The following is a 15,911-nucleotide window of genomic DNA, read 5'->3' as shown; positions in this document are numbered from 1 at the left end:
CAGTAGGAAGGCCAGGGGGGTGCCCTGGCGCGACCACTCCGACGCTCAAGTCAAAGGACTGAGCAGAGTGACCAACTGACTGAGCAGAATGGCCGAATGACTGAGCAGAGTGGCCAACTGACTGAGCAGAATGGCCGACTGTTTGAGCAAAGTCCCTGTATGAATGAAGGTGAAGCCGAGATGGCGGCATAGAGACCGAGTGCTCATGAGATTAACTGAGCCACTGACTGAATGAGGCCAAGAGTCCTGTAGAGAGGCTCAGAGGTTGAATTTGAGCTCGATCCCGACTATGTCCGAGTCGGGAGAGTAGTGTCGATGGCGTAGGTCCGAGACCTAAGTTTGTGATGGAGTAGGTCCGAGACCTAATTATGTTGATGGAGTAGGTCCGAGACCTAATTATGTCGGTGGAGTAGGTCCGAGACCTATGCAGAGTCGATGGAGTAGGTCCGAGACCTAATTATGTCGGTGGAGTAGGTCCGAGACCTATGCAGAGTCGATGGAGTAGGTCCGAGACCTAATTATGTCGGTGGAGTAGGTCCGAGACCTATGCAGAGTCGATGGAGTAGGTCCGAGACCTAATTATGTCGGTGGAGTAGGTCCGAGACCTATGCAGAGTCGATGGAGTAGGTCCGAGACCTAATTATGTCGGTGGAGTAGGTCCGAGACCTAAGTTTGTCTTGATCCGCGACTATGTTCGAGTCGGGAAAGTGTTGAGAATGGCTGAAAAGCCTTAGCACGGGGAGGGCATGTAGAAGCATCACTGTTATTCAAGTGTAAGAAAAGTAAAATATTTACCGTAACATTTAGCGCTCTTGGCCGCTAAATGCGGTAAGGCTGGAGATGTGTAGCGTTCCATGGCCTGGTGGACCTGGGCCTGGTGGGCTTGGCCCCTGGTGGGCCTTCGCAGATTCGAACAGCTTGAGGACCGGCGCCAGCGGAGCTTTCGCGGAAAGAGAGGGAAGTCGTGAAGGAGAGGCCGGCGCTTCCAGCGGCTGTCCGGAGATCGCGAGGACGGCGGCGGCCACCACCTTGTCGAAGTCTTACTGCATCATGGTGATGAGGTGAGATGGAGGAGGTTGGGGAGGTTCGTCCGTCGGCATCTCAAATCCGGGCAAAGAGGTTCCCACAGACGGCGCCAAATTATGTTCCGGTTGAAACCAGCTTCGGGACACGTCACCGGACCTCCTCCCTGTTGGCTCTAAACAGTAGCAGGCGGTGTAGACAATGAGAGCTTTGCAGTCGCCGTAGACTTCACCGGAGTCGATGATGAACGACAGCAACCTCAAGGATGGCCTGAGAACACAAGGATCGTCAGTAGGAAGGTCAGGGGGGTGCCCTGGCGCGACCACTCCGACGCTCAAGTCAAGGACGGCGAGAGGAAGAAGATGAACAGTGTAATGAACTTGAGCATAAAGAGAAAAGTATTAGTGGAAGAAGCCACCTGTGGAGGAGGGAGTGGTCGTTTTATAGAGAGATGAGTGTGTACCTGTCACGTCATCATTAAAGGAGATCCCATCACAATTAATGAGGTGAAGGAACAATTGAGTTATTTGTCCCATCGTTGCTAGTAACCATCTTGTCATGGCCCATGTGGGTGTCAGAAGGATGGCGATAATAAATGAAGGGCGTGGGCCAGTCAGAGAACATGATGGGACATGCCAAGGCACTGTAAGGCGAGTCTGCTGAGGACTCGGATTCGGCAGGATTCGGCGAGGCTCCTGCCGAATGGAAGGATTCGGCGAGTTATCTGCCGAATGGGTGTACTTCGTCAGTATACGCCTAAACTACTTGAGGTTACAGACTCAATGAGTTGAACTTGTGCGTTGGGACCAGACTTAGACTCGAGTTCGACCATGATGAGCCCATTGGATTATCCCTGGAACAGTAATGTATTGCAGTTGAGTCTTGAATTCGAAATTTTTGAGATCTATCGAAGGGCTTTAATAGCAGCACCGTTGCTAAACTGAATTCTAAGTGATAATTTGTGTCATATCATCTGGAGCAATATAAAACTACGAGAATTAATGCTAAACTAATTATTTTATTTTATACCCTCTCAAATAAAATTATATGTTATAAAAATACTTTACAATGAAAATAAGTTAAGTTTTTCATCTTGATACAACTCGGGTAAATCCAATCGAGCCGTCGTCCTATATTGGCCCTATACATTGGACAATGCCCTCCATAACAAAAAAGCTCCACCAAACCTTGACCTCCTATATCGGCATGATCATATAGGTTCCTAGACAACCAAGAATCCTAGTCGAGCGAGTTCTCTTTGACTTCAACCTTCGACATCAACTAACGCAAAATTGATCTAACAAGGCTGTCTACTTGGAGAGTGACACCTAGATAATGGCTCGACGGTACCAGGAATATGAATCAACTGTTGTCGCCCTTGACGTGGTATCTCATGCATGCGGTTGGCCGACGGGTGGTGCTTCGCTCATGAGGTCATACACGTAACTCACCTAGGATTGATACAGTTTATGTGGACTTTCCATCTCCATGGTTATATAAGGTTATGTGAAAGTATGATTTTTTTCTCTTACGCGAAGACAAATCTTTTTCATCTTTCTCGATTCCTTTCACTCTCTCGTGCATGCCTGCAAACCTCATGCCTCAGTCTATCGCTGATTTGACCATCAAGAGGATACTAAAAACACCCTCACTAACTAACTAGCTTTGATTCATAGAACACAGGAGAAAGGACATGCACTTCCGAAGAAAGGACACCATCATATCTATTCATATAATTTTGACTGTGTTTATGCTGCTTTAAAAGTTTTCTCAAAGCTGCAAGACAAGCTGCTTCTTTGTTTTGTTGGCATGTAGCTTAGAGATCTGTGAATGAACTAGGAGTGATTTGTGTTGCTTGACGATGATAACAACTCACAATGCATTAAAAAAATAATTTATTTATTAATTTATGAAGGAAAAACATATCTTTTACAAAATTTAATGGTATTTCTAATAGCTACCATTATCGTCCTTCTAATATTGTCACAGATAAGCGGTTGATTGATAACAAAGCACCCGATGAATCATTGTCCTTTTGATTACCAGTAACAACAAACCCTGGTTGTTTGGGTTCAGGTAATAAAGAACTATTACTTCCCAACATTTGTAGCACGACGGACATTATCGGTCTATCTTCTGATCGCTCTTGAACACATAAAAGTCCAACCTTTATACATGTCAAAACTTCATCGAAGGGACAAGAATGATGGATTGAATCGTCGACTATTTCTGCTACTCTATTTTCTTTCCATAAGCTCCAAATCTAGAAAAAAAATTATGATAGAAAATGTCATAACCCCTTTTGATGAAAAATAAAAAATAACACAGTCATATTTCATGATTTTATAAATTTAAGATGCTCTTTTAATTTTTATCCAATATTAAATATTTACTTACCTCTCCTAGAAGATTTTGGTGATGAATGGATTGATAAGCTCCATTATTCTGTTTGCCGGTTATAATCTCAAGCATTAACACTCCAAAACTAAATACATCAGATTTCACTGAAAATATTCCATTCATAGCATATTCTGGAGACATATATCCACTGCATCAAAATATTAATGAATTATAAAATCAATTTAAAATTTTTACCTCCCTCAAGGTAATGAAAGAGTAATTTGAAAGACTTACTATGTTCCTACGACTCTCTTGGTATTTCCTATTGTTTCATCTCCCCCAAATAATTTTGCCATGCCAAAGTCAGATATTTTAGGATTCATATTCTCGTCAAGAAGTATATTGCTAGTTTTCAAGTCCCTATGTATGATTCTGTATCGAGAATCATGGTGAAGATAAAGCAGACCTCGAGCAATGCCTAGTATGATATTGTATCGCATTCCCCAATCCAACAATCGACATCTATCCTTATCTGTTTGATCGATAATGAGCCAAGAGATAGTCAAACATCTTGCATATCGACTTAACTCGAGTCTAATTATGAATCATAACAGATTTAAGTAAGTAACTAACCAAACAAGAAGGTGTCCAAGCTTCCATTGAGCATGTACTCGTAGATCAACATTCTTTCTCCTCCCTGAATGCAACAGCCAAGAAGGCGAACGAGGTTCCGGTGTTGCAGCTTGGCGATCACCATCACCTCGTTCTTGAACTCATCCGTGCCCTGCGTCGACGTCTTCGATAACCTCTTCACAGCTATTTCCTGACCCTCCTTCAACTTTCCCTGCGTACATATATCAAGAAATTAAACTCACTCACAAAGCTCTTGCAGTGGCAATCAAACTCCCAAATACCTTATAAACAGGGCCAAATCCACCCTCTCCGAGCTTGTTGTCGACGCAAAAGTCTTCGGTGGACTCTGCAATCGTTCCCAAATCAAACAGCGGCATGTCCAAGTTTTCCTCTTCCACTGCTTCTTCTTCGTCAGCGCGATGCTCTGCGAAGAATAAGCCACCAAAAGTCAATAGAGATGTGTGCCTCGAGGAGATATTCAAGGTTTTTCCTGATCACTTACTCCTCTTGTTGTTTCTCGTCTTCCTTCTCCTCCAAAGGAGAGTCACGGCGGTGGCCAAGAGAAACGTCGCTACCAGCGGGGCCGCTACGATCACAGCTACACTCCTCTTGTTGCCATGGCCACTAGACATCGATTCTGGTAGACAAAAGATGTTCCCGATGAACAATTTGCCGATCTATTAACTTGAAGAAAAATCTTATGTACTCACGTACGTACCTAAATCCGCTTGTGCCAATCGGACGTAGAGATCTTGGCCGAAGCCATTGCTGTAGTGTTTGATGTCGGTGAGGTTGGTGGTCCAGAAGATGCAACCGCTGCCGCTGCCGCTGCCGCTGATGTTGGCCCTGGCGTAGGCCGTGCAGGAGCAATTCCTCAGGCACGAAGCCTTGCAGTCGTCCAGGCTCTGCGTGCTCCAGTCCACCGTCGACCACGACGAGTCCGGCAGCTTCACGTTGCTGAAGGCGAAGAAGCCGTCGGTTGTGTTGCCGCAGTCCAACTCTGTCTTCCTCACGCAGCCGTCCCTCCACTCCCAGACGGCCCAGTTCCTGGGGTTCTTCGGCTGGAACCCCTGGAGGCACCGGCAGATGGCGGATCCGGTAGGGTCGCAGACACCATTGGGGCCGCACTGGGCGTAGTGGTCGCAGGGGTCCCTGGGATAGTAGTCTTGCTGCGTCCATGACTGGCTCCCCTCCACCCACATCAGCACCTGGGCGGAGCCCTGCGGGGTCACGGTCGCCCTCACCAGCACCGATGGGTCGCGGACGGTGTACCAGTAGATGAGCTTCCGAGAGCTGACCTCGAAGTAGTAGTCGACCAAGTCCTGCAAGTTGGTCGTCGGCGCACCGGACATGTAGGCCCCGTTCCAGGGCCCTAATCGACCCACTGGCTGCTCGGAGCCGTCCCACACGAATTCCTGCGGAACTCCATCCAGGTTCACCCCCAGCACGTAGCTGCCCGGCGCCGGGTCGCTGGTGCTTGCCCATGACGTGAAGTTGACGTTGTACCCGCTCGAGTGGTCCCTCCCGAATCTCATGCCAGAGAGGAACGTGTCCGTCGGGAAGTCGAAGCTCTGCCATGAAACAGAGTCGTTGTTCCGACCATCGCTGATGACGAGGTTCCCGTCGTCGTGGAGTCTGACAACTGGGCTAAAGGCGCTGTTAGAAGAAGAAGAAGACGACGACGACCAGAACGGCATCGAGTTGCCGTCGGTGACGACAAGGGTCCCGTTGGAGGTGAGGGAGAGGCGTCCGGAGGCGCCGCTGATGGGGCTTTGACGGTTGGCAACCCATACGATGGCTTTGTCGGAGATGTTGTGGTACCATATGCCGACGTAGCGGTTCTGCGTGCCGGGAGGACTGAAGAACCCCAACTCGAACCTCCCGCCGGCGGAGACCAAGTTTCCACTGCCGCCGTCATCGAGCAGAGGCTGCGTCGGAGTCAAGCTGTCGCCGGCAATCGAGAAAGAGAAGAGGCTGAGGAGGTAGAGAAGGAATGCAATCCCTCTCATGGCGCCGTGAGCTTAGCGTGGTTGTTGGAACACAAGAAGTAATATAGATGTAAGAGCATCTGCAACGTAACCGGGTTATAACATTAAAAAAATATTAAAAAAATACAGGTGGTGGGCCAGCCCGAGCATCTGCAACTTTTACTGCATATGAACGTGTTCAAAACATTGAACACGTGTTTATGTGCCACATCAGTTTTTTCCTCTTTTAAGTGTTATTAACGCCTATTAATGCTGTTTGCTGCAGATGCTCTAAAGTCAACGAAGGCACCGGCAAATATTTTAGCGCGGTTGTTGGAACAGAAGAGGTAAATATAAATCTAAAGTCAACGAAGCACCGGAAAATATAGAAAAATCGACAAATTAAAATTATAGTCAGTGAATCAAAAAGACCGCTGCTTTTAAATGATCCAATAATGATTCGATGCTTAGTAATCCATGCGTTGATCTTCATTCATTTATAAAATTAAAAATTAAAAACCCTAAACCTATTTTTACTACATTGGAGTATTTCAATCCTTTATGGTTGAAGAATTCTTCACTCATTCATTGGACACATGAAGTTGTCAAAGCTAAGGTCCTCTCATGCCCGTCAAACTATGTGAATGAATGCTATGACAATATAAAACTAAGTCAAAGCTAAGGTCTTCTCTTCTCATGTCCCTCTATCATCTACAGTAATATAAAACTATGAGAATTAATGCTAAACTAATTAATTATTGTATTTTATACCTCTCAAATATAAAAATATATGTTATAAGAATACTTTACAATGAAAATAAGTTAAGTTTTTTATCTATTTATATATTTTAACTGTGTTTATGCTGCCTTAAAATTTTCTCAAAGCTTCTAATATTGTAACAGAGAAGCGATTGATTGATAGCAAAGCATCCTTGCTTATTGATGATTCATTGTCAGTTTGATTACTTGTAACAACAAAACTTGATTGCTTTGGTTCCGGTAATAGAGAACTGTTCCTTCTCAACACCTGTAGCAACCTTTGTACACGTCAAAACTTCATTGAATTTGAATGCTTGCAGTGACAATCACTCCCAAATACCTTATAAACAGGACCGAATCCACCCTCTCCAAGCTTGTTCCCACATGCAAAAGTTTCCAGTAGCCTCTGCAATTGTGCCTAAATCAAATACAGGCAGGTCCAAGTTTTCCTCTTCTACTTCTTCTTCATCGGAACGATGCTCTGCGAAGAATAAGACTCCAGAAGTCAATTGATATGTCGAGTTATAAAATCCAAGAAGAGAAGAGATTGGTTGATATTTACTTTTCTCCTTCTTTCTTCTTTGCTTCCCAAATTTCACCTTTCCTTCTCTTTAGTTTGATGACCTTTACGAATATGGTATTAGAACTATTATTTTTTAAAAAAAATTTTACATCATGCCAAAGTTATTTTTCTTCTATAACCGCTATGCTCATATTATTTTTTCTCTTTCTTTATCGTCCTTTTTTTCCCTTCTTATTCTTTTTTCCTTTATTTTTTTTTCTTTTACTTATATTTTCAATGTCGAATACTCAAAATAAATGTCAAATTTATCTCAGAGTTGAACATATTGATAATCAACATGATTTTGTCAGTGGTCCTACAGCTTTAAAACAATCAATTATTTCACATATTTATCATAAAGTATTTTCATCCGTGCCTACTCTTGATAAACCACCAACGTTTTCATCTACTGAATGATATATTGACAACACTGGAACAACTCATTATGTTATATCAAATTACAATATCTTTACAAAAGTAACACCATACTATGGCTCGGATACAGTGCAAGTAGGTGATGACTCAAGTTTATAAATTACTAACTTTGGATACACATATATTAATTTATCTAATCGTACTTTAATTTTCACATGCGCAACATCTTTCACATCTCATTTATTACTAAAAATTTATTTTTCATATGTCAACTTTATCTTGATAATAATATCATTTTTTAATTTCATCGTAATTATTATTTTATAAAAAATAGAGAAATAAATATTATCTTATTGTCTGAGGAAATCAAACATGACCTTAATTATCTTTAAAATTCTTCAATCGAAACTTTCATTGGAGAACATACAAATAAACTAGCTTGGCATGCCCAACTTAGTGATCCTTCTCTTCGCATTGTTCAATCGATCATCAATAGGTATGATTTACATACTTTCTTTACCTCCTCTCCATCTCATTCACGTAGGAAATGCATGGAATCTAAAAGTCATAAACTACCTTTCTCTTCATCTGATCATGTTTCTAATCTTCTACTTGAATAATTCACTCAATTCGAATGTTTGGGGTCCTGCACCTATCTTGTCTAACTAAGGTTTCTTTTATTATGTTACCTTTATTAATCATTTTAGTAAATATATTTGGCTCTATCCTATGAAAAAATTTTTTGATTAATTGGACATATTCTGTTATTTTTAAAAATAAGTTGAATGATATTTTAATCGTAAAATACTCTCTATTCATTCTGATTAGGGAGGCGAATATCAAGCTCTCCATCGTTATTTGGTCTCTTATGAAATTGTTGATCGAATCTCTTGCTCTCATACTCCAAAACAAAATGGCTCTGCTAAGAGAAAATACAAACATATTATTAAAACTATCTTAGCACTTCTCCATCATGCATCAGTTCCGCGTTAGTTTTGGGATGAAGCTGTTTGTACTGCAACATATCTTATAAATTGACTTCCTACCCCATTGCTCATAAATGTCATTTAGAAAAATTTTATAATAAAACTCCGTTACTATACTTTTCTTCAACTTTTTGTTTGCGCATGTTATCTGTGGTTACATCCCTACTCTAAATATATACAAACTTGATTCTCATGCATTCACTACAATGTGTTTTCCTTGGTTATAGCAATTTACATTATGGATATCGTTGTTAGCATATATCGACAGGACGAATATATATTTCACGACATGTTACTTTTGATAAATCTTTATTCTCTTTTTTGACAGCTTCTTCAATCTCTCTTCCAGATATAAGTAGCACCTTCTTGATGTCGCCTAACATTGTCGGAGTTGATGGCATCCTAGGTCCTACTCCGGGGTTCTTTAATAACTCTCCTAAATCATCGAATCACCTCAAGTTGCTGCTCCGACAAGAGCAAGACACACTAACACTATCAGAAGGGATAATATGTTGGATCCTATTTTGTGTCCAATCTCAGAAGCCTCACCAACCATAGAGAATATGCTTTCTAACTCTGGCTCCTCAAATAATCTAGGTCCATCATCGAATCCACCATGTCAGCCCACTTCCTCATCGCTATCAACAAGTGATTCAAATGATAGTGTTTCTCATCATATGCTTCCCTTAAGTGACATCTATGCGCGTTGCCCACCAATGGCGACCCAATATCCCCTTCCACAAGCTTTAGTGGCCTCTTCAAATTCTATTGAACTGACTTATTTTTCACAAGCGAATAAGTATGTGAATTGGCGTAGTGCAATGACTACAGAATTTGATGCACTTTTTCACAATGGAACATGGAATCTAGTTTTGCGCACTCCCTGCATGAATGTTGTGAGCTCTAAATGGGTATTCTGCCTTAAGCATCAAGCTGATGATTATTTTGAAAGGTATAAAGCTAGACTTGTAGGCATAGGATTTAGTCAACAACTAGGTATTGACTTTCATGACACCTTTAGCCCCGTTATCAAAATTACATCTGTCAGATTATTATTATTTGTAGTTGTCAGATCTAATTGGCTTATACGACAATTGGATATTTCTAATGCTTTTCTTCATGGTCATCTTGAGCAAACTATATTTATGGAGCAACGACTTGGGTTTATCCATCCACAATTTTCATCTCATGTTTGTCAGCTCAAGAAATTCATATATGGTCTTCGATAAGCTCCTCGTGTATGGTTTCCTCGATTATCTAATTGGTTACAAGCTCAAGGATTTTCTGGATCAAAGATAGACACTTCTCTATTCTACAAATATAATGATGGATTTATGATATTTATGTGGATGACATTTTAATAATCGGTAATGATCCAACGAGCATCACAACTCTATTAAATCTTCTCAATTAAGAATTTTCTATTCGAGATTTGCTTAATGCTCGTTTTCTCCTCTTTCTCGATCGTCGACGACCGCTTAACTCCGACGCGCAGCTTCTGCTCGACTACGACGGTAGTGGAAACAGGTCACTCACTTTGATATTTTTGTTAATGTATACGTGATGTGTTTGTATTAGGTGGAAGGTAGGTTGTTCACCTTTACTTAAATTAATTAACAACACCTTCTGGACGAGTATATTGTATATTGTTCACCCACTTAATAAATCATATTGAGTTGTTGAATAACATAGGAAAATAATGAGAATTTATGATATTGATTAAGAAGAAAATAAAAGACAAATGACATGGAAAAAAAAAGATAAATGATAAATGATGTTATTGCATCTTTAATACTATTTTTCATACATGTCTATTGTATCTCCACTTTGCACTTTGTGCTCACTCTCCCTTTTCTTTGACTCCAAGTTAATTGTTGAAAGACATACATAACACTAATGAAGTTATTTCAGAGGTATGCATGTAGTCAGGTTATTTAGTTTTTTACTCTATATTTTGCTCTGACATTGTTACAGTTCACGCGCGGTGAGCGAAGCTAACGTCACAGCAAGCCTAATTCGTGCGGAGTGTGACATCATCGACAGCAGCAGCTGCTGCATCTTCTGGACCGCCAACCTCACCAACATCAAACACTACAACAACGGTTTCGGCCAAGATCTCTACGTCCGATTGGCACAAGCGGATTTAGGTAAGTACGTGAGTAACGATTTTTCTTCAAGTTAGTAGATCGGCAAATTGTTCGTCGTGAACATCTTTTGTCTACCAGAATCGATGTCTAGTGGCCATGGCAACAAGATGCGTGTAGATGTGATCGCAACGACCCCGCCGTTAGCGACGTTTCTCTTGGCCACCACCGTGAATCTCCTTTGGAGGAGAAGGAAGACGAGAAACAACAAGAGGAGTAAGTGATCAGAAAAACCTTGAATATTTCCTCGACGCACACATCTTTATTGACTTCTGGTGGCTTATTCTTCGCAGAGCATCGCATTGACGAAGAAGAAGCAGTGGAAGAGGAAAAGTTGGACATGCCGCTGTTTGATTTGGGAACGATTGCAGAGTCCACCGAAGACTTTTGCGTCGACAACAAGCTCGGAGAGGGTGGATTTGGCCCTGTTTATAAGGTATTGGGGAGTGTGATTGCCACTGCAAGAGCTTTGTGAGTGACTTTAATTTCTTGATATATGTACGCAGGGGAAGTTGAAGGAGGGTCAGGAAATAGCTGTGAAGAGGTTATCGAAGACGTCAACATAGGGCACGGATGAGTTCAAGAACGAGGTGATGGTGATCGCCAAGTTGCAACACCGGAACCTCGTTCGCCTTCTTGGCTGTTGCGTTCAAGGGGGAGAAAGAATGTTGATCTACGAGTACATGCTCAATGGAAGCTTGGACACCTTCTTATTTGGTTAGTTAATTAGTTAAATCTCTTGTGATTCATAGTTAGACTCGGGTTAAGTTGATATGCAAGATGTTTGACTATCTCTTGGCTCGTTATCAATCAAACAGATAAGGCTAGATGTCGATTGTTGCATTAGAGAATGCGATACAATATTATACTCGGCATTGCTCAAGGTCTGCTTTATCTTCTCCATGATTCTCGATACAGAATCATACACAGGGATTTGAAAACTAGCAATATACTCCTTGACGAGAATATGAATCCTAAAATATCTGACTTTGGCATGGCAAAATTATTTGGTGGAGATGAAACAACCGGAAATACCAAGAGAGTTGCAGGAACATAGTAAATCTTTCGAATTACTCTTTTATTACCTTAAGTAGTGAAAATTTAACAAAGATTTTATAATTCATTAATATTTTGATGCAGTGGATATATGTCTCCAGCATATACCATGAATGGAATGATCTCGTGAAATCTGATGTATTTAGTTTCGGTGTGTTAGTGCTTGAGATTATAACGGGTGAAAAGAATAACAGAGCTTATCAGAATGTTCATTATCATAATCTTCTAGGAAAGGTACGAAGTTAAAGCATGAGCGTGTTTTTATACATGTTGGTGAGCTTTAATATAATTTTTTTTAGTAATATAATATTTTTGTAGATAATTTTCACGCACTCTAACTATCATTTCTTCTAGGTCTGGAGCTTATGGAAAGAAAATAGAGCTTTAGAAATAGTCGAAGATTTCATCCGTCATCCTTTTCCTTTGGATGAAGTTTTGAGATGTATAAAAGTTGGACTTTTATTTGTTCAAGAGCGACCAGAAGATAGACCAAAAATATGTTCCGTGCTCCAAATGTTGGGAAGCAATAGTTCTTTATTACTCGAACCCAAACAACCTGATTTTGCTTTCACAGGTGATCAAATTGACACTGATTCATCGTCAAGCAAGGGTGCTTTGTTATCAATGAATCGCTTATCCATTATAATATTTGAAGGTCGATAACGGTAGTTGTGAAAAATATCATGTAAATTTTGTATAAAGATATATTGTTTTCCTTTCTAAGGAAGGAAGGAAACTTTTGTTTTTTTATTTATCATCATCAAGCAACACAAATCACGGTAGGTGATTTCTTCAACAGAGTTTATCTTATTTAATATAAATAAATAAAGTTATTCATGCATCTGATATAAAAATTGCTCTTGCATTTTCTAACTCAGCCATAATTTGACAGTTATTGGACGTGATCAAAATAATAAAAAAAATTTATTTTACTTTGTATTTAATTTTGGAAACAGTTTAGAAATATATTGTTGCAGATTAATTGATGAGAGACAAGAACAATTAATTCACTATAAGAAAACAGAGATAAAAAAAAAAAATTCTATCTCTGAAAATTATTTTTTTATCTCTAAACAATGTTTTGAGACAGAATATTTCATCTCAAAAATCCGTTACTGAAGGCCCCGTGTCTAATTTTGAGACAGAAATATTTTATCTCTAATTTCAAAAATAGATTAAAAATTCATTTATAAATCTATTTTTAATTTGCCAAATGAAAATAATTTTAAATATAAATTTCGTCTCTAATTTTATTTTGAAATCGTCATTAGTCTATCTCAGATTACATATCAAATATAATTTTAATCCGTTTATAAATTTGTTTACAATTCTATTTATAAATCTGTATATAAATTTTATCTCTAATTTTGTATTAAATACCTTGAAAAAAAAAGGATTCAAACATCAAAACGATCTCATCTATATATTAGATTATAAGAAACAATCACACATTTCTAATAAATTAAAATAATTATTTCTATATTTCTCATCTATATATTAGATTTAAGAAACAATCATACATTTCTAATAAATTAAAAATATTTAAAATAATTAATTTCTGCTTTGCAAGATTAGATTCCCACCCACCTCAGTAAGTCTACTTCGTCATAACCAACTCAACTATGCCCCATAAGCGAGTGATTATAACTTCATTGGCTAGTTTTTGTACTATCTTAGTAATAATTTGTACTTTTCCCATAATAAAAAAGAACAAATCAATTTTATTTTTATTTCATAATAAAGTGAAATAAATTAATAATAATTTCATAATAAATTCATCTCCATTTATATAAATTTAAATCAAAATTTATTTTTATTTTAAAAATTATCTCTAATTTATATAAATTTAAAATAGATTTATTTCTATCTTAAAATTTTTAAAAATTTTAAATAGATTTGTTAATAAAAATTATATAATTTTAAATTTTATTTATAATTAGTATTTATTTTTGTTTAAAAAATTCTATTTTTAATTTTGTTTCAAATTCATTTTAACTTCCGTCTCAAATTTCTTTTTGTACATTATATTTTATTAAAGTGAAATGAATTAATATTTTCATAGTAAATTTATCTTTGATTTATCTAAATTTAAAATAGATTTTAATATCCATCTTAAATTTTTATTAAATTTTAAACAAGTGTTTTGACAGAAATTATACAGTCTCAAATTTCATTTATAATTCATATTTATTTTTATTTATAAAAATTTATATATAATTTCTTATCAAATTTATTTTAAATTTCATCTCAATTTTTTTTTTCCAAATGTTATATTTTATTAAAGTGAAATGGATTAGTAATTTTGTAGTAAATCCGTCTCTAATTTATCTAAATCTAAAACAGATTTTAATTCCGTCTTAAATTTTTATTAAATTTTAAACGGATATTTTGACAGAAATCATACAGTCTCAAATTCAGTTTATAATTTATATTTATTTTTGTTTATAAAAATTTATATATAATTTCATATTAAATTTATTTTAAATTCCATCTAAATTTTTTTTCTAAATGTTATATTTTATTAAAGTGAAACGGATTAGTAATTTTGTAGCACATCCGTCTCTAATTTATCTAAAATGAAATAGATTTTAATTTCATCTTAAATTTTTATTAAATTTTAAATGGATGTTTTGACAGAAATCATACGATCTCAAATTCCGTTTATAATTTGTATTTATTTTTGTTTATAAAAATTTTTATATAATTTCATATCAAATTTATTTTAAATTCCATCTTAATTTTTTTCTAAATGTTATATTTTATTAAAGTAAAACGGATTAGTAATTTTGTAGCAAATCCATCTCTAATTTATCTAAATCTGAAATATATTTTAATTTTATCTTAAATTTTTATTAAATTTTAAACAGATATTTTGACAGAAATTATACGGTCTTAAATTCTATTTATAATTTATATTTATTTTTATTTATAAAAATTTATATATAATTTTGTATCAAATTTGTTTTAAATTCTGTTTTAATTTTTTTTTCAAATTTTATATTTTATTAAAGTGAAACAGATTAATAATTTTGTAGTAAATCCGTCTCTAATTTATCTAAATCTGAAACAGATTTTAATTCTGTCGTAAATTTTTATTAAATTTTAAATGAATATTTTGACAGAATTCATAAGGTCTCAAATTCTATTTATAATTCATATTTATTTTTATTTATACAAATTTATATATAATTTCGTATCAAATTTATTTTAAATTCCGTTTGAATTTTTTCTCCAAATGTTATATTTTATTAAAGTGAAACGGATTAATAATTTTGTAGCAAATCTATCTTTAATTTATCTAAATCTGAAATAGATTTTAAATCTGTCTTAAACATATGTTTCTAAAGCCCTATTTTTTTTGTTCTTGATATCTTCAGAGATGGATATATATATATAGTTTATGGTCAATTACTGTAACTTTCAGATTTGGATGAATTAATGCATCTTTCTTAACAGAAAAGCAAATTAATAACCAAAAAAAAATCTTATTCCAGAGCATCCATAAAGAACGAAACAATTATGGACAATTAATCTGTTCAAACTACGTACGCCAAGAATTAATTATGTATCATACATTAGAAATTAATTGCTGAAGGCTTTAAAAGTATACACGCTTCAGTTTAAGCGAATCACGCTGCTGATCCGACGGTCGGAGACGAAAGCCATGAAGATGGCCGGCGTGTTCTCCAGGTAGACGTCGAAGATGTGCAGCCATGAACACGTCGTCGATGCCAGTGTCTTGAAGCGTGTTAATCATTCAGCAGCCAACCTATATATTCAACACCTTGACTTTAGAAGTCGAAAGTCAACGTTGACGATACATGGGAGATCAACTGGATGAAAACAAAAGAATCGGAGCCTGATTGATTACACTAAATCAATACTATCGAAACAACGTTTTCCTTTTAATTTAATTAAAACAAGCTGTTGAATCAGACTTAAAATAATCTTGATATATATATTAAAACTTGTGGAATCAAGAAAATGATACGTGACAAAAAAACCTTATTCAAGAACATCCATAAAGAATAAAACAAGGACAATTAATCTGTTCAAACTACGTACG

The 15,911-nt window shown here is 37.1% G+C and overlaps 1 protein-coding gene across 1 annotated transcript; it reads right to left on the bottom strand.

Moving 5' to 3' along the window:
- Window positions 1-2,986: 2,986 nt before the first annotated feature.
- LOC141845821 (G-type lectin S-receptor-like serine/threonine-protein kinase At4g27290) lies at window positions 2,987-6,005 on the bottom strand. Its single transcript, XM_074733827.1, has 7 exons — window positions 4,715-6,005; window positions 4,499-4,633; window positions 4,278-4,420; window positions 3,997-4,207; window positions 3,658-3,895; window positions 3,421-3,571; window positions 2,987-3,286 (listed from the first exon to the last, which is right to left on the bottom strand). Exons 1-7 carry the CDS (start codon window positions 6,003-6,005, stop codon window positions 2,987-2,989), a joined length of 2,469 nt encoding a protein of 822 aa, XP_074589928.1.
- Window positions 6,006-15,911: the final 9,906 nt, after the last annotated feature.

Source organism: Curcuma longa, chromosome 15 (assembly GCF_044706935.1).
Source record: "Curcuma longa cultivar G26 ecotype Majalengka, Jawa Barat chromosome 15, ITB_CL_G26_1.1, whole genome shotgun sequence".
Classification (NCBI taxonomy): Eukaryota; Viridiplantae; Streptophyta; class Magnoliopsida; order Zingiberales; family Zingiberaceae; genus Curcuma; species Curcuma longa.
The sequence above is the reverse complement of the archived record's forward strand: the minus strand, read 5'-3'. Positions and strand labels throughout refer to the sequence as shown.